We start from the raw sequence: 17,631 nt of genomic DNA, 5'->3' as shown, positions 1-17,631 counted from the left end.
TGCTGCTGGGTTGGAGGCTGACGGGTCAGACCCTGACGTGGGGCTGCAGCAGCCACTGTGCCCCAGTGACAGATGCCGGGATGAACTGGGCCAGGCCAGGATGAAAACCCCCCCTCGGCCTTACCCAAGGCCCTGCAAGCCACTGAGCCCTCTGGGTAGACAATACCCTCACCCAGGGCTGCCCTGCCCAATGGCCATTTCCAGGCAGGTTGGCACCAGCTGCCCAGGGCCCAAGAGGGGAGCGGGGGGCCCCGCCTGTTCCAGATGAGCACCTCGCTGTCTGGTTCGTAGCCAGGACACAGTGGCAGCGCTCCCAGAGCCCAGACACCATGGAGTTAAAGCAGCAGCTGGGGTGCCCAGGCAGCAGAGCCCATGGGGGCTGGGCACTGACATGGAGCCAGGTGGAGACCCAGCTGCACTCACAGTGCTGCCAGAAGCAGCCCTGAGCTGCTCAGCACCTGAGCCCTGGCCTTACCTGTGCTGGGGGCAGGAATCACCTGGGGAAGCGGTAGCGGGGGGCTGCTTCCTGCTCCTCAGAGCCCCAGCTGGCAGCTGAACCTGCCCTCAGGCAGCCCCACCCTTCATCCCTTGCACCACGCTGCCGCCCTAGGCACCTGCTAGTCGGCCTCAGGTGCCCGTGCCAGGCTGCACATGCAGCTGGCCAATCCCAGTAGTGGCAGCAGGGCAGGCACTGTCAGGCATTTGTAACCCACTTGGGAGTGTGTTACGGGCCCCTCGGGGTTACGCATCGCTCGCAGCCCCCAGCTGTGGCTCACGCTGTAGACGCTTGTGCTTTCAGCTCTGGAGAGCCCTAGTTCAATCCCAGGCACGTCGGTGTGAGTGTTCACGCAGGGGCTGGGGTCCCATTTCCAGCCCCATGCCCCAGGCATTAAACCAGTTGCTGGCCCCAGGCCTAGCTCACCTGGGTCCCTGTGGACTCCTGCTGCAACCTACTGGGGACATGCAGGAAATGTGACCAATTATACTTCATAGGCATCATACCTCCATGTGCCCAGCTCCACTCGTGTGTGCCTTGGAGCAGAGGGCACAGAGCTCTGCAGAAAGGGGCACGGCCCATAGAATCACCCCGTGGTGCTCTGCCCTGATGCCACCAGTGAGTGGTGCGGAACCCCCCCCCCATTCAGTGCTGGGTTTCCCCCTCTGAATGGGCCCTGGGGCCAGCCCTAGATGGGTTGCTGCTCTAGCCAGTTCCCCCTCCCCTCTGAAAGTTGGGGGGAGCACTCTGAAAAGGCCAGGACCATCCCTAATTGGTCTCCAGCTAGTGGGAGGGGGCTGGGCTAGAGGTGCTTAAAATGACGATGCTTTAGGTGGCTGCTTATGTGGCCAACACCCATATCAAGCCATGAGTAGCCCCATCCACTCCCTGCCCTGTCTGTCAAGCACCCAGCTTGTGCCTTCTAACTCCCACACCCCCCAAATCACAGTCCCACCCCATCCCCCTTGCACCAGCAGGAAGTCTTGCAGGACAGACACCCTTCAGAGCATCTCAGGGGCAGCTGGGCTGTAAGACCATGGATGTGTGCTGGAGCAGACCAGGGCCAGTGCAAGGATGTTTCGTGCCCTAGGCAAAACTTTCACCTTGTGCCCTCCCCTGTCCCCGAGCCCCTGCCCTGAGGTGAACCCCCACAGCAGCTCCCCCCCCTCCACCCTGAGGTGCCCCCCCGCAGCAACTCCCCCCCCGATCTGAGACGCCACCCCCCTGCAGCAGCTCTCCGCCCTGTGGCACACCCTCCCACCGCCTCCTCGAGCACGCCATCGCCGCTTCACTTCTCCCGCCTCCCAGGCTTGCGGTGCCAATCAGCTTAGGCGCCGTAAGCCTGGGAGGCGGGAGAAGTGAAGCATCCACGGTGGCTCAGGGAGGAGGGGGGGCAAGGGTGAGCTGGGGCGAGGAGTTCCCCTGTGTGCTGCCTCCCCCCTTACTTGCTGCAGGCTGCCCTCCCCACACTCCCCTGCCCCAGCTCCCTCCACCTGAATGCCAGCGGCAACCAAGGTGGCCGAAGATCCGGCTGCCACGGTCATTGCCGAAGAAAATGGCGCCCCTCCACCCAAATCCTAGAGCCCTAGGCGACCACCTAGGGCACCTAAATGGTTGCACCGGCCCTAGAGCAGACCTACCCAGCACCAAGAATAACTGACACAAACAATTAACCCTCCTGCCCTAAACAGCTCCATGAGCTATAAGGGATGGGGAGGGGGCACTATCCAAGCTGCATTGAGCTGTAGGAAGAGATGACACCTGGCCTCTAGGTGCTCTCGAGGGTTTGCAGACAGGACTGCACCTCCGAGCACTGGGGAGGGTTTCCAATAGCAGGGAGTGAGATGGGGCAAGGATTTGGGCTCGTGCCCCCAAAGGTGCTCTGCTCTCCTAACCCTAACCCTAAAGCCCCAGCTGACTATGATTTGAAGCATGTTCCACTCACGTGCTCTACCATGAGGCCCAGCCAGCAATGAGCCCTGCACGGTGCATGGCTGTTGGCATTGACCCACACAGAGCTAATCACAGGAGCGGGGCCTTCAGAGTGCAGCTCTGAGGGGGTTAAAGTATCAGGGCATTACAGTAATGACTGGTTACTTTAACTAAGTATCAACAAGTCCCTTTCCCTCAGTGTCTGGCCACACTGCCCGAAAAAAAGGGGGGTTAATTCAAACGCCCAAATGCCATTGTGATGAGAAACCGACTGAGAAATGCTATATTGGACCATTCAAACCTTCCACCCTGTGGCTGGGATGTGTAAACGGAGGGTGGTTCTTTGCCATCCTCTTCTCCACATAGATCCCACCTGGCTTGTTAGAAATACCCACACAGAAGAGAGCTGAAGAAAGGAGATGAGGGAGACAGACCCTCTAGTTTCTCTCCCATGTATTGTCTCCCGCCCCCACATTTACGTTGATTAACTACACAGATGGGGGGCGGGGTCAGGCTTAAAATTACTTTAAGAAAAGAACCAGTATTTTCCCCCTAGGTGAGCATCAAAACCTGAGATGATACAACCCAAAAGGGGTTTTTTAAATCTGGTATTTTTCCATGTCTTTGCTGTTTCTGTTTCATGCTCTGAGTGGGAGTGGGTCAGTTTTCATGCACTAATAACAATATCAAGTACATAAGGGGAGTTTTAATCAGAGGGTCTGGAAGCACTTTAAAGAGGAGGGCGAGCAACATTTGCTGCATTTTACACATGGGGAAACTGAGGCACAAACAGCAAAGTAACTTTGAGTTGGTAGCAGAACCAAGCACAGAACCCAGCTTTTCCCCTCCATGTTGCCACTGGGCCAGGATGCCTTAGGCTAGCAAAACACTGCAGAGTTTGGGTTGTGAAATTAGCAGGGCGAATGCTTTGTGCTGAACAGAAATCTGTTCTGTGGCTGGGAATTGGCCAAGTTCTTTAGCCCAGCTGCAGAACTAACTTGCCTGGCTGGGTCCCTTTAACACAGGAATTGCAGGCAACCTTGTGAAGAGCCCTTCCCATTCCCCCAGCCCTCTCTGGCCAGCCCATTTCAGGCAAGGCACATGGAGAATGATTTACCAGCACCCTAGCCCCCTCCTGGTGCCTCTTATCAAATTCCTCTCTACAGACCTTTGAGACTGACATCAGCCGGCAGAGCCCAGCTCCCCACACCTGATTCCAAGTCCGCTCAGAGCTGGTGAAAAATGGTCTCCTTTGAGTTTCTGGCCTCCTGGCTCCCTGGCTTCCCCAGCTTGGCCTGGGGTTCCACCCTGCTGGACTCTCTCTTGCAAGGTGAGTTTAGCCCTTTACTAGCTTCCCCCTCTGGTCTCCTTGGCTTCCCCAGGACCTACCTGGCTCTTTTCTCCCCTGCAGGGCTAATAGGAGCCTGTGCCGTGTCTGTCCTCTGCAGCCTGGTGAAGATTTATCTCTACATCCAGTGTCTGAAGTAAGTGGAGGAAGAATCACTTGTCCCAACAAAAATGATTCCCTGAGCAGCTTTGATTTCCTCCAAGCCCTTTCTCCTGCTCCCAGGTCCTGCTGCCCTGCGGGTTCAGTTGAGACTGGCACACAAGCTGCTTGAGTGCCACGTGGTGAAGAATGGACTCTGATGCCTGGCATTGAAATCCAGGCAGGTCGCAGCTCGCTGGGCTGCAGTGTGACCCTGCCGGGCTGTCTGGAATGGCCGGTTCTGGCCCCTGCTGGGCTCCTGCCAGTCCCCTGGTAGCGGAGCTGCCCCTGGGCCTGGCAAAGGAAAAGCTGTTTGAGTCTCTAGCTCTTTTTCCTTGGGCCTAGCCTTGGATCTGATTGCAAAGATTAACGGGCATCTGGGGTTAGGCTGCCCCCAGGCCCTGTCCCTGCCCCCCTTCCCCATGCTGTTTACTAGCCTATACAACAAGGGTGTGACACACTTCATGCCTTGTGTAGGCCCAGCTCACTGCACACATCCCTCCTTCCCTCGTTCCCCCAGCCCAGATCCCTGTGTGCTTTCCTCTCCTCTCCTTCTACTACAGGGACTCCCTGCAATCCCCCCGCTCCTGCCCCATGCCAGGGGCACAGGGTGTCCCCCTTCCCCATAGAATTGTCTCTCTGCCCTGCATGCCAGGGGCTCTCTGTACCCACATTCCCTCTTCCCCATACCCATGGCTCTGTGAGCCTCCCTTCCTCCCCTCCAGCCATTATTAATTCCTTCTGTCTGGGCACTGAGTCATTCTGGGGGGCAGCATGTTAGCCTCTATGGGGAGGATGGGCAGAGCTGGGTGTGATGCTGGATGGCATTAATGGCTGCCCCCCACCAGCTCTTTGATCTGTAGAAGATTGCAAGCCTGGTTGAAGCTGCTGGCTCTGCCAGCCATGTGCCAGGGTCTCCCCACTTCCCCCTTTTGGTTTTTCTGACATGCCCCCCCCCCCAACACACACATGTTCAGGACCTCTCTTGGCTCGGCCAATGTGTCAGATCAGGCGTATCCCAAAGGATCAGCTCCCTGGCTGGCCCCACAGTCCTAAGGCTGCTTCTGGGGGCCAGCAGGGGCCAGCTACTAGTTACACTTGGGGAAGGGGGGAAGACTGGTCTGTGCATTGCGGGGTGGGGCACAAAGACTTCTTTTCTGGCCACTCTTAAGGTTGCCAATTTCGATTGACGTTAATTCTGGAGGTTTCATTCAATGAAATGAATCCTGGCTGGCTGGCAACCTCTGCTGGTCGAGCTGCTCAGCCCTTTCTGAGAGGGACCCACTAGCGCCCCTGTGCTGGGAATTGGGTGTCTCTAGGTGTCTATGGGGGTGCACCCCAGAGCCTTTGCCTGCTGCACAGGGAGGAGAAAGCATCAAGCTACCCTTGCACGGAGGGGCTGTAGCCTATTCAACCCAGCCCCAGCTGCTTGTGGAGGGGGTCCCTTCCCTTGCTCCAGCCTTGGGACACCTGCCCCCCACCCCAACACTGCTCCGGGCAGACCTGCCGCCTCAAAAGCCAAAGGGGAACACCCCCCTCCCTGGCCCTGAACCCACCACCAGAGTGGACCTGCTCTCCCCCATGGCCAGAGCCCAGGAGATGATCTGTGAGGAGCTGCTGCCAGGGAGGCTGGGACAGGCGACCTGGTGTAGCTTGAAGAGCTCTGGGAGAATGGGTGGGTAGCTGGGGTGGGGGAAGAGTCTGGAACTGGGTTTCTTCAGGGTTATTATTTATTTTCCGGCTGAGGGGGCCTCTTGTGTGGCCAGAATTCTAGAGTTGCTGCCCGTCAGGTGGAGCCAACCCTGGGCAGCTTTGTGTGCCTGGATCTCTTGGGTCAGACCCGAAGACCCACGAGTCCTGCTGCTCTGTGAAGATCTCCTGCCCCTCGTTCACAAGCGTACAGTTGAGGCATGGTGTCTTTGACTCAAGCTCCTCTCTCCAGAGTCAGCTGCATCTCACTGGGGCTCGATGTGCATAGCTGGCCTTTGTGCATAAACTAGAGCAGATGGGTAACACTTTGGGATCTTGAGCTGCTGTGGTAATTATTAGCTGCTTTGAATGGAGGACTTGGGGCGCAAGGGGCATTCTCCAGGCAGGAGAGGGGCCTGGATGGACCTAAGGAGAAAGCAAGAAAAGCTGCTCTTGGTTGGAGTAATGGGGGGAAACCAATGGACATTCCCACACTCTGGCACTGCATGGAGGGGTGAGTTACCAGAATCTGGCTACAGGGCTGGGCTCTCAGTTCAGCTGCTCCATTTCTTTGAGGGTGAAGGTGGTTGAAGGTTAGCGCCTGGGGCCCAGACTTCCCCTAATGCAGCCGGAAGGAGGGATTCCCAGCACCCCGAGGACTGATCCTGAGCCAGCTGTGCCCTGAGCTTGTGTCTCTCTGTTCCCAGTGACCCGGACAGGCAGAAGGAGAAGGAGACCATCCGCTCCCAGTGGTCCCTGCTGGATCACGTCCACCTCCTTCTACTGACGTTGATCTTCACGGTGGTTGGGTGTCGCGTGGCTGCTTTGGTGGTGCTGGAGTTTTCCCTCAGGGCTGTGTCTATGCTGCTGTCCCTGAATAAGGTGAGTTGCCGTCTCTGGGTAGAGGGCCTGTGTAATAATCTCCTGATACTCTCTGTAGTCATGTATGAGCCATTGTTGGGACCAGACCAGGAGGGTGGATTCCTGATCTATAATGTAGTGCACTGTAGTAATAATTCACAGCTCTGACAGGACACTTTCCTTCAGTAGATCTCAAAATGCTTAATAAAGGAGATGTGTGTCATTTATCCCCATTTTACAGCAGGGGAAACTGAGGCAGAGTGGAGTAGGGACTTGCCCAAAGTCACACAGAGCCAAGAATGGAACCCAGCTCTCATGAATCCCAGTTCAGTGCTCTATTCAGTAGGCCACACTGTGCATGGTTCTCCATCTTCCATTTGCCTGTAATATTCCTGCCCCAGGGAGGGTCCAGCCCTAGCTGAAGACCTGATGAGGGTGGAGTCTATGAACACCCCTGCGACTGGCCTGCGGGAGGTGCCGCAGAGCTGACTCTGATTATGTCTCCAGACCTCGCTGGTCTGAGGACCAAGAGACTAGAGCCAGGAGTCAAACGTTGATCTGCTGAGTGGCAGCCCGGGGCAGTGGTTTTCAAACTGCGGAATGGAAGGCAGTGGGTCGTGCCATTAAAAGGCCCGTCAGCGGTGCTGCCTGGCTAAGGCAGGCTAGTCCCTACCTGTTCTGACACCATGCTGCGCCCTGGAAGCAGCTAGCAGCAGATCCAGCTCCTAGGCAGTGACGCCATGGGGCACCGTGTGCTGCCCCCACCTTGAGCACTGGCTCCACATTCCAATTGGACATCAACAATTTTATTCAACTGGGTTGCCAGAAAAAAAAGGTTGAAAACCACTGGCCTAGGGTACTAGCCGCTGGACCACCCATCCTGGGCAGAGTCAGATGACACGTGATTAGAAGCATGTGTAGGCCCAGAGGTTTTGCTCATCAGACTGTCCTGTGTCTGGGCTGCAGTGGAATGGGAGAACCTACCAGGGTTGGGAGCTCCTCATTTTTACCAGTGCTCCTCCGCACGAGGGTCTGCAGCTCATGAAACCTCAAGGCGGAGGTCTACGAAGTCCTAACTTATGGCCACAGGCCACGTGGGGGTGTGGATGTGGAGGAGAGGACAGGCAAAGGAATGTTGTGCCAAACATTCGAGGGCAACTGAGAACAAAGGAGCTACCTGTCCTGGGGCAGTCCCTTAGCTCAGGTGGTAGGTGGGTAGCTGAAGGAGCAGCGTCCTGGACCCAGCGCTGCACAATGTGCACCATACTCAACTGTCTTGTTACACCACCATTATCTTAGCTGCGGTGTAACATTACTCGCCCCAAGTTGGCGGCTGCTCTCTGACGTCTTGAGTGGTTTCCATTTGCTGTGCCGGGAAATTAGACCAGCCACTGAATTTTAGGCTCCGCCTCGAGGAACATGTATCAATAGCCATCCCACAGGCGTGTAGCTAACGTGCTGCATTTCCAATGCTCTGCTTCCGCAGGGGGCCCACAGCAGCCAGTTGTACCTGCTGTGCCAGTACTCCCTGGGGTGCGGCATCTCCTGCAGTCTCAGCTACCTCCTGGAGGGAGCTCCTCACCGCAGCTCCAACCTGCTCCTCAGCTTGGGCCTGGCCGGCCTGATCACCTGCTACATCTGGAGGCTGGCCCGGCACATCTGCACCATGTACGAGCTGCACAGCAAGGAGCGCTACTGCGGGGTCTGCATCTTCCTGCTCACCTCCTGGCATGGCATCCCCACCCTGCTCTGCAACGCCCTCAAGATCACCTTCGTAGTGGCTGACCTGGCCGCTGTCGCGCTGATCAATAGGGATTTCCTCACCACCTCGGAGGCCATACGCTTCTGGACGCCGCTCACCATCTGCTACACCCTGCTGGTCATCTACATGCAAGGTGAGGTCCCCATGGCAGCTCGGAAACCAGCTGAGCTCCTTTCTGGCCGGATGCTCCTAAGGCCCCTAGGTTTTTTTGGCAAGGGGATTTGTTTTGTGCACTTCCAGGCAAGACGGAGGAACCCCCTGGTCTTATTCGTGGGGACTAACTGCTCAAAACAGGACCTTTAAAACGGAGCCCTCCCAATGAGCAAGTCCAGCTGTTGGACGCAGGACAAGGGGTCAAGCTGCCCACCAGGGTATGATCAGCCAATGGGAGCTTGTTCTGATGATGTGCCACTTCTGTTTTGTGCTTTGTTGGTGAAGCGAGTGTGGTGGGCGGGAATGTTTGGAACCAGAATGGGACCGAATTCTCTCCTGCTGCTCGTGTAGTTTTGGTAGTGCTCAGGTGTGTTTCTCTCTCATTCTTAACCTCCGCATTTAGCTTTCCTCTTGCAATGAAGCATCATCCTGGGAACTTTTCCCACCACCTCGAGCCACAGATTATAAATCCAGAAGTGACTGCTGTGATCCTCTCCTCTGACCTTCTGCCTAGCTCAGGTCATAGGACTCCAGCGCCTAGGATCCATTCTCCGATTTCTGCCAAGGGCGGAGATCTGGACTGTCCCGGGCAGCAGCTCAGGAGCATGGCTTCCTGCAGCCTCTTCCCGGAGACAGAACAGACGCCAGTTTGCTCTTCCATGGCTGCAATGCAGCTGCAAAGCTCCCGGTGTCACATAGGGCACGTCTATTCTGGTGCGTGGTATGGGACCCTCAATGTGCACTTCAGGTGGCTAGCCCGTCCCACCACTCGTGCCGCCGCAGCTACTCTTCTGTTCTTAGCATGCTAGTTTGATCGAAGCTAGTGCAGATATGTCTGTCCGAGCTGGGAGTTACACCTCCAGCGCCAGTGTAGCTGTATCCAGTGTCTTAGGAAGGGACCATTTTCCTGGCCATAGCAGCCACGTGACATGGCTGAAGTTGCTGCCCAAGCCCAAAGGGAGGGTAGGAAATGTTTCATGCCATGGTTTTGTTCCTGACAGAGGAGCAGAGGCATAACCCCAGCGAGCAGATGGTCTATCAGACAGTGTTTGTGAGGATGGGAGGCTTGCTCATCCTCCTAATGACGGTGGGCCGGTGGATGGACATCATGAACATCTTCATCTCGCTGGTGGGTGAGATCTGGTGCCTGGTTCGGGCAGGAATCATGCTGGATGTCTGCCGGGCGCAGGTGAGACTGCCCACGTACCGTACGCGTATGCTGCACCTGGAGGAGTACAAGGGAGGCCAGAATGGTCTCCTGCGTTCCTCAGGGCAAATCCAGCCCTGCCCTGTACAATCTAACCTCCAAGGGACTGTGAGTCGGCTTGCAAGGGCAGAACTGTTCCACTGCCTTGGAAATCTCAGGAGTGTCTGGTTGGTGCTCACATGATGGGCTCTGGGCCTCACCGACTCTGTTGAGGGGGAGAGGGAGGAATGTGGAAGTGAGGGGAGAGGAGAAGGATGTTAAGCACAGCGGGTCGACGGGAACAAGGATGGGTAGCTAAGGGGCTGCCACAGAGGCAGGAGGATGAAGCCGGCAATGGCCCAGTTCTCTGGGGTGGAATGACACTGACTCCAGCAGAGACATGGGCCCCGAGTGTCGGAGGGGGACAGGTGGCAGCTCCTCAGGGCACTCCTGTCTGGGGAGTGGGCTAAGGCTGGGCAGCCCAGCGAGAGCCCGAGAGAGCTCCTGGCTATGGGCGCAGGTAGCTGCCCGTTGGTTTATGCCTGATGTTGCTCAGGCAGGCCATGAGTGCAAGCTCGTGGCTGGAGAGGCTGTTCGCTGTCTAATATTTGTGTGTGGGGGGGGGGTTGCTTCTCAGCAGGATTTTTCTCAAAGGTTCCCAGAACCCAGTTCCAGTTCCAGGCAGCCCCAGCCTAGGCCTGAGGCCCATAGCAGAAAATTCAGCTCAGTGACCAAGTCCTCAAGTGGAGGGGCCGGAGCCGAGAGGTGAGGAGGGGGCTGCCATGTTCCAGCGATGGCAAGAAAGGCAAAGCCCCAGCGACCGGGACTGAACTGTGACATTTTAAACTCCAGGCCATGCCGACTGACGCGGCTTAATTCACAGGCCGTACGTCCTCCAGTAGCAAACCAGATGCGGGGGCGATCTGCTGAGGACATTATCAATGGACAGTTGTTTGCACAGTCCCAGGTTAACTGTCTAGATGACTCTTTGCTCCCCTCAACCCCCCACACCAAACACACTGCGGTTGGTCGATGTGCACTGGTCCCTGGAAATGGGGAGGCCCCATATCACCCTCCGGGCTGCATCACATACTGGAGAATGGGAAACCCTTCCCCCACCGCCCCTGGATTTTAACTTTCCCTGCTGGCTCTTTCCAGATCGTCTCTAGCTTGCCCCGACCAGCAGCTCTCGGGTGCTAGTGATCCCAGCCTCTCCCGGCACCTGAGCTTGCAGTGCTCGTGTCAGGAGCCAGCTGTCCCTGGATCAACCCCAAAGCCAAGTGTCTTGCCCACTGAACTGGTACATAAGGCCAGTTATGGAGGTGGGTGGTGGGAGGAGCTTGGTCAAAGCAAGACGGGGTTGCTGCTGTCTGAGTTTTTGGTGGCCTGAGTGGAATGAGTTGGTGGCCAGCTGGATCCATGCACAGGTGTCCCCACTGCCTGACTCTCAGTCCCCATCGGCTCCCTGCTCAGCAGCTGCTAGAGAGTGAATGGGCATGGGCCTTGCTCTCCTCCTGGAGGTTGTCCCTTCAAGTAAAGGCTGAGGCCCCTTGGCAGGGCAGCAGGGGAGACAAGCTGGGGGATGGAGAGCCAGGCCTGTTAATCCAGCACCTACACACTTACTGTAAAGAATTCTCTCCTACTTCGTTGCCAAGGAAGTACCCCTCCTCACTGGGTGTTGGTGCAGATGGGGGCTCCCTCTCAGCTCAGAGATGTGCCTCCCCTCCATGTGCACTTCCTCAGCGTCCCTCTGTGCCAGGGGCTGGGGTGTCACTCAGTGCCCGTTAGCATCTAGCTGTCCTGAGGACACAGAGCCATTCCTCTGTAGCCTGTTCCTCCGGGGCTCTGAAGGGGACGAGCCTGCACCTGGGCTGGATGTTTGGTAGCAGGGGCTGGCTCAGCTGGATGGGATCTCAGAATTGCTGCCTTTGGGGCTGGAGCTGACCTTGAAATCGAGCAGCCCATGATGGGACTGTCTGGACCTCCTGCTCCAGATTTGCCTCGTCCCCCTGGGCCATGGGTTTGCTCTGTCCCATTCAGGCTCTCTCTGATCTTGCACTAGCCTCTCCTTCAGAACCCTTGGGCCACGTCCTCTGGGGCTGTGATTGCAATGAGCAGCCTGGGCTAGGCTCCGGACACTGTCCCAGAATGAGACGGGAGGCGCAGTGCCTGTCAGCTTCCCTGTCTAGTGAGTTAGGTGGAAGAGGGAAATCCATGGACTTTTGTACTGTCAATTGTGTAGCCATACGTGTTTAAAATAAAGTGTTTAAAACACACTGAGCTGGAGGGTGGGTGGCTAGAGCCCCGTCCCTCATTACTGGGCTTCTGACTGTTTATCACTGTCCTTGGGGAGGGTCCTGACCTGATCAGTGGCAATCGAAGTGACAGGAAATGTTTGGAGCTACGTGGCCTGATGTGCTTCAATCTTCTCTTCACTCCCCACCAGCCTGCTCTACCCCTGCCCTCCTCTAACCCAGCTGATCGGGAGGCATAGTTCAGTGGTTTGAGCATTGGCCTGTTAAACCCAGGGTTGTGAGTTCAATCCTTGAGGGGGCCACTTAATGATCTGGGGCAAAATCAGTTCTTGGTCCTGCTAGTGAAGGCAGGGGGCTGGACTCATGATCCTTCGGGGTCCCTTCCAGTTCTATGAGATAGGCATATCTCCATATATATTTGTATCTCACTAGCTTTGGCCTATCCAGCCAAGTAAGATGATAGGTGAAGGTAACATCATGGACCAGAACAACACATCAGTTCTTGGGCTCCTACCTTCCACATCAGGTGAGGGTCCTGCAGAACTATTTCCACTCCTGCTGTAAACCAGGACTGGAGAGGGAACGGACTCCACGAGCGGGCGGCTGAGTAGATAGTGCTGGCAAGCCTGGCCTGACTGATGGGTCTCATGGTGGCACTGCCTGCCTGGGTGAGATGGGGGCTGCAGGCCGGGGGGGGGCTGTGAAATTTTGGGAGGAGTTAATGTCTTGGCCGGGAAAGAAGCTTAAATAAAAAAAAATTGTCTTCTCTTAAGTGGTGCTGAAGGGCTCCTGCTCCCTGTCTGGAAGGGTTATGGGGGTGATTTTATTTTAACCCAAGCCAGCATGATTTGCTCATTTTATGCACACATGCCCCACCCCAGTCCAAAGCCTGGACGCATCATGTTTCTCCAGTAGGGATCAGCAACGGGAAGATTTTGGCCCTAAAACCTTGCGGCTGGGATCTCCGTGCTCTTCACCAGCCCATGGGAGCAGGTGCTACTGGCCTCATTGCACATGGGGACACTGAGGAACAGAGAGTTTGTGATCTTACCAAGAGTCAGGGACGGAGCTTGGAACTGGCTTCAAGCTCCTGCCTCCTACGACTGTAACCTAACCCCATGCCTCCTTCCTGTCCCCGGGAGGGACAGTCCCAACGACTAAGGAATGGGTCAACTCAAGGGCCTTAGCTACGAGGAACAGCCCCACTCAGCCTCTCGAGCCTGTGAAATCCAGGGTAAAAACTTACCTCCCTCTGCGCTCACTGCACCATTCACCGCTGTGAAGTTAGGCTGCATGCAGAGCCAGCCACGGCAGGGTCCCATGATGAAGGGCCCACGTTCCCGCAGAATCACAACCTGCATTTTACAGCTGGAGCAGCAGCTTGCCCCAGGCCGCACAAGGCAAAGGCAGCAGTGGAACCCAGAGGCCTATTACAGGCTTTAGCTGCAGGACCATCTTCCCCTTCAAAGCCCCCTTCTCCTGGAACAACTTACCCTGATGTGGATCCATGCCCTGCCAATGGCTCTGCACCCCTAGTGCCCCCCTCCTTTGTGCTCGTGGCCAGGTAGAAGGAGGAGAGGGAAGATGACCATGAGCCCATGGGCAGAGGCAGGTGTTCCCAGCACGGGGGTAGCAGAAAAGACTGAGGGGAGCTGAGGAGGGGCTGAGGGAGCAGTAGTCAGGGGGGTTGTAACAGGGAGGGGAACTTGTGGGTTGTAAAGTGCTATCACCACTTGGTATCAGCACCACCCCAGTCACTACTGTATCCCCCAGCCCACTTCCTGCAGCCACCCAGCTACTGAGGCCCCCACCAGTGACTGTATCTCTGATGGGTATCACCCTTCCAGTGGGGTTCTGAGCACTGGCTGGCCAGGATGTAGCCCCTGGTTCTGAGTGCTGGGATCAGCTGGTTCTCCCACAAATGCAGAGCAGGGACCTAGGCCAACCAGCTGGCCACAGGGTGTCACTGTTGCTATTCACGTGTCCCAGCAAAGGGCTGTGTCAGCAGCTGCTGGCTGGGAATGAACCTGGGCACGAACAGATCCAAGCTGGACTTGCTGTCGAGTGATGCCAATGCAGAGAGGCAGCGCAGGCCCTCGGGGGGCCCCCACAGGTCTATGGTGCTGTCAGCCCAGCCCACCTCTGCCGCTGATTCCCCTCAGCCTGCATCAACTTGTCACATCTGCTCCTCTGACAGCAGCATGTGCAGCTTGTGGGGCTGGCAGCACAGCTGGCCAGCTGCAGAGGGGGTGGGCTGAAGATCCCCTCATCACGAAGAAGAGCAGCATTTGCAGCAGTGCCCACTCAGCCTTAGAAAGCCATGCGGGGACCTTGGGAAATTTGGGAATTGTGCCCAGCTCTCTTCATGGGCACTGACAGTTCTCCCCGTGTCCCCCGGGGGCTGGCAGGAATCCCTGCTCTAACACCGAACAGCAGGCATCCCAGGCTCTCCTGCAGGGCCTGTAACTACCCGCTGCAGAACAGTGCCCTGCCAGCATAATACTGACGGCAACATTCCTTCCCCAACCCGCACCCTGCCCGGACTTGTGCCTACACACGAAGGCGCAGGCTGGTGGGTGAAAGGCCTTAAAGGAGGCTGCAGTCATTATGACAGAAATGGCTTTGCTTTTCTGTTCCTGTCAACCTTTGACTTTATATCCCCTGCCAGCTCATCGGGCAACACTAGTCCTGTGCACATGCACTGCGTCTCACATCTGGGGATCTCAAAGCATTTTTATCCCTGTCTTACTGATGGGGAAATTGAGGCACAATGCAATGACATGACTTGCACAAGTTTACCCAGGGAGCCTGTAGCATAGCTGAGGCTAGAATCCAGGTCTCCTATATGCCAGTCTGCTATTCTGACACCTAGACTTATCCAGCCCATATGTCACTGGTAATATACAATGTCTTAGGCCCTGGACTCAGAAGGTGTGTTTGGCTCTGGCCCAGACTCCAGCAGTGGGCTAATGCTGAATCAGGGTGAGAGGTCTGCACTGAGATCCAAAGGAGCCAGAAAGCTCACAAGCGCATCTCATGAAATTTCAGCTCAGACAGGTGGAAAATGTCACAAGAGGCACTGAAGAAAATATTGCAAGATTTGCCACCTTGAATGGTGGGGCTCTTGGGAGCTCCACTGTCCTACTGGGATTTCTGCCATCTTGGGACAAAGGTACTGAGAACGACAGCACCTGACCTGTAGCTGTAAAACAGGCCCCTTCTGCTGCTGGTTCAAACCTGAATTCAACGCCGTAGGAGCAGGTTCAGAGCCAGGGACTTGATTCCATAAACTCCAGCATATCCTGACATGCCAAGAGGTTTGGAGTGAAGGTTCCAGTCCACTACTGTTTTTTTAAAGGCAAGATTAGAGATGTTTGGTAACCCACTGTCTCTTTAAGAAGTGCAACGGTCATGTGATTGCCAGTAGACACACGCCCCTTTGAGGCCCATAAAAATGAGACTTTGTACAGCTACTTTAAGAGAAGTACTGGGTCCTGCAGTGTAGAAAGACTGCAATTGCTCTGGTGTGGAGAGGTGAGAAATGTTGCTTTACCTATCAGCATGGTTAGTAGAGCTCGATGGAAAATGGGGATGGATAAGTTTGATTAGTGGTAGGAAGTTGAATTCCAAAAATTCTGGCCAAAATCCAAAATATTTTGTTTTTAGAAATGTTGCCCCATGGGTGTTGTAGTTCAGGTGCCTAATGCGTTCCCTGGTTGGACTATGTTCCCCATGATACACCTTGGACTCCCCTCTTGGAGAAGTCATCTAGTGTGTCATGGAGAGTCCCTGGCTATGGTGCAACATGGGAGATGTAGTTCATCCAGGAGCCTGGCCCATAGTGGAAAATGGAGACATGAGGCAATGGGATAGCATTGTCCAATTGAAATATTTCTGGGTTTGTACAAAATTTTTTGGTGTTGAGGTGATCAGGGTTTGTTTGTTTTTTCCAAAAACAAATCAATTTGTTTTGTGGAAAACAGACACCTATTGTGAAAAATGCATTTGTTGAAATCCCAGTTTTCTGTCAAAATAACCATTTAAGTGGTAAAAGTTTACAACAGCCCTAACGGTGATTTTTTGATGTGCATTCACCATAAGCAAAAATGATGTGTCTGCTGTTTAGCAGAAACTAAATGAGTATGTAAGTGGCTATTTATTACCCAAACTGTCTGGTTAAGCCAATCTCTGTTTTAATATGGTAGCGGATGGAGGGATTAAACAGAATCAGACTTGAAAGCTATTCATGTCTAAAACCAGAAACAGACCCCAAACCAAAATATCAGTTCACAACAGTGACCGAGCTCAGTTGGCAAGGGTCCCCTGTTCTTTGCAAACAACTCTCATCTCAGACCTGACAAACTCTGTACACCAAACACATGTCCTGCAGGGATTTATCCAAAGGCTAACATGTAAAGTGTCTACAGAAAGCTTGTAATTTAGCAAGAATCATGATCGTTGCAAGATGTGTGTATGGGTAACACTCAAGAAATCATGTAAAAATGTTGGAAGTCTGCTTTATGGTCTTAGAGGTAAATGTTAGCCCCTATGGGTTAATGTGTTGTGGTGACGGCCCATTCAAGCAGGAAGGAGTTGCCACCCTCGCTGGTTAGCTGGTGATATAATGCAAGGCTCCGATGTCTATCCCAAGGCCATCAGAGAAGTGCGTGAGTGGCTAACAGCTAGCCACCAAGGGCAAGGCTGCCTCCCTTGCAGTCCTGGGGACCCAGAGAACCATCACAGGCTCTGTAGGCTGGAAGGATGGCCCTTGTGGGTCAGGAACTAGCCTGGGACTTGAGACATGGGTTAAAGTCTCTGCTCTGCCACAGACTTCCTGTATGAGGAAGTCCTGTAGCCTCCCTGTGCCTCAGTTTCCCATCTGTACAATGGGGATAATAGCCCTGCCCTGCCTCGCAGGGGGTGTGAGGATAAACCCATTAAATATTGTGAGCGGCTCCACGTAAGTACCAGAGATAGACAGGGTGGGGATGTTTCGGGAGCCTCCCCTTTGGCTTTGGTGTTAGGACAGGCCTGTCTTCTGGTTCTAGTTCTGGTTTGGGTGTGGCCAAAATGTCACCTGGTCCTTCCTCCCAGCACTCAGAGATGCTCCCGAGATCAGTCAGCAGCCCTCTCCCAGTGTGGGAAGATGGCCAGGCTGAAAGGGGAGTGGGCAGCATCAGTGGCTGATGTTAGCTGGCCTGAGCCTGTCCAGTGTGTTAGCTCGACCCTGTCTCCTTGGGGCTGAGGAGGGCCCTCTCTGGGAAGGGCGTGGATAGTTTCTCAGAGGCTTTGCTCTGGCCCAAGCACAAACAAGGTGGCGTATGGGATGGGACAATGTCCAGCCCTGCTCTAACCTCTCTCCCCTCCCCGCCAGCTCCGCGTCCTGCCCAGATGGGGGCGAGCGGCTGCTGGGCACGGTTCCCCCAGCCACTTCCTGACGGGTCTCTCTTGAACCCCACATAGCATTGGCATTGGTCCCATCACAGCCCAGGGTCACCCTGCTCAGCAAAATGAACCACTTGGTCGGTCTGCACTCAAAGCCAAAGAGCTGCTGGGGAGAGCGGAGAGCCAGGGGGACGCCAGGGGTGCAGACGAAGGGATGCACATTGTGCACAAGAAGCAAAGAGCGCTAATGACCGCCTTCTATTAAAGGGAACATGACTGACTCCCTTGGCCCTGCACAGCTGCTGGGCGAACACAACCTTCTGCAGCACCCCTTCCCCTCCCTTTGCACCCCTGGTCTGCAGAGGCCCTGTCAGTCAAGAGGCTGCCAGCTCACGAATGTGGCCTAGCTCTTAGTCACAAGAATTT

At 55.3% G+C, this 17,631-nt stretch overlaps 2 protein-coding genes across 5 annotated transcripts in view; both read left to right on the top strand.

The window, feature by feature from the left end:
- Window positions 1–3,600: 3,600 nt before the first annotated feature.
- Window positions 3,601–11,810, top strand: TMEM82 (transmembrane protein 82). 4 transcript variants are annotated; one of them, XM_050931254.1, is made up of 6 exons: window positions 3,601–3,758; window positions 3,840–3,912; window positions 6,311–6,485; window positions 7,951–8,359; window positions 9,381–9,568; window positions 10,206–11,810. In XM_050931254.1, exons 1-6 carry the CDS (start codon window positions 3,671–3,673, stop codon window positions 10,332–10,334), a joined length of 1,062 nt encoding a protein of 353 aa, XP_050787211.1. In that variant the 5' UTR covers window positions 3,601–3,670; the 3' UTR covers window positions 10,335–11,810. The 4 variants fall into 4 exon arrangements, with proteins under 4 accessions (XP_050787211.1, XP_050787210.1, XP_050787209.1 ...); XM_050931253.1 differs by having other exon boundaries at window positions 10,203–11,810; XM_050931252.1 differs by having other exon boundaries at window positions 3,601–3,912.
- A 3,488-nt stretch (window positions 11,811–15,298) lies between these two features.
- The window catches only part of FBLIM1 (filamin binding LIM protein 1), a 55,358-nt gene continuing 53,025 nt past the window's right edge, over window positions 15,299–17,631 (top strand). The window contains exon 1 of the mRNA XM_050931234.1: window positions 15,299–15,354. The gene's annotated coding sequence lies outside the window, so the exon portion shown is untranslated. The remainder of the gene's footprint in view (window positions 15,355–17,631) is intronic.

This window comes from Gopherus flavomarginatus, chromosome 21 (genome assembly GCF_025201925.1).
Source record: "Gopherus flavomarginatus isolate rGopFla2 chromosome 21, rGopFla2.mat.asm, whole genome shotgun sequence".
Lineage (NCBI taxonomy): Eukaryota > Metazoa > Chordata > Testudines > Testudinidae > Gopherus > Gopherus flavomarginatus.
This window is presented reverse-complemented; position numbering and strand designations above follow the sequence as displayed.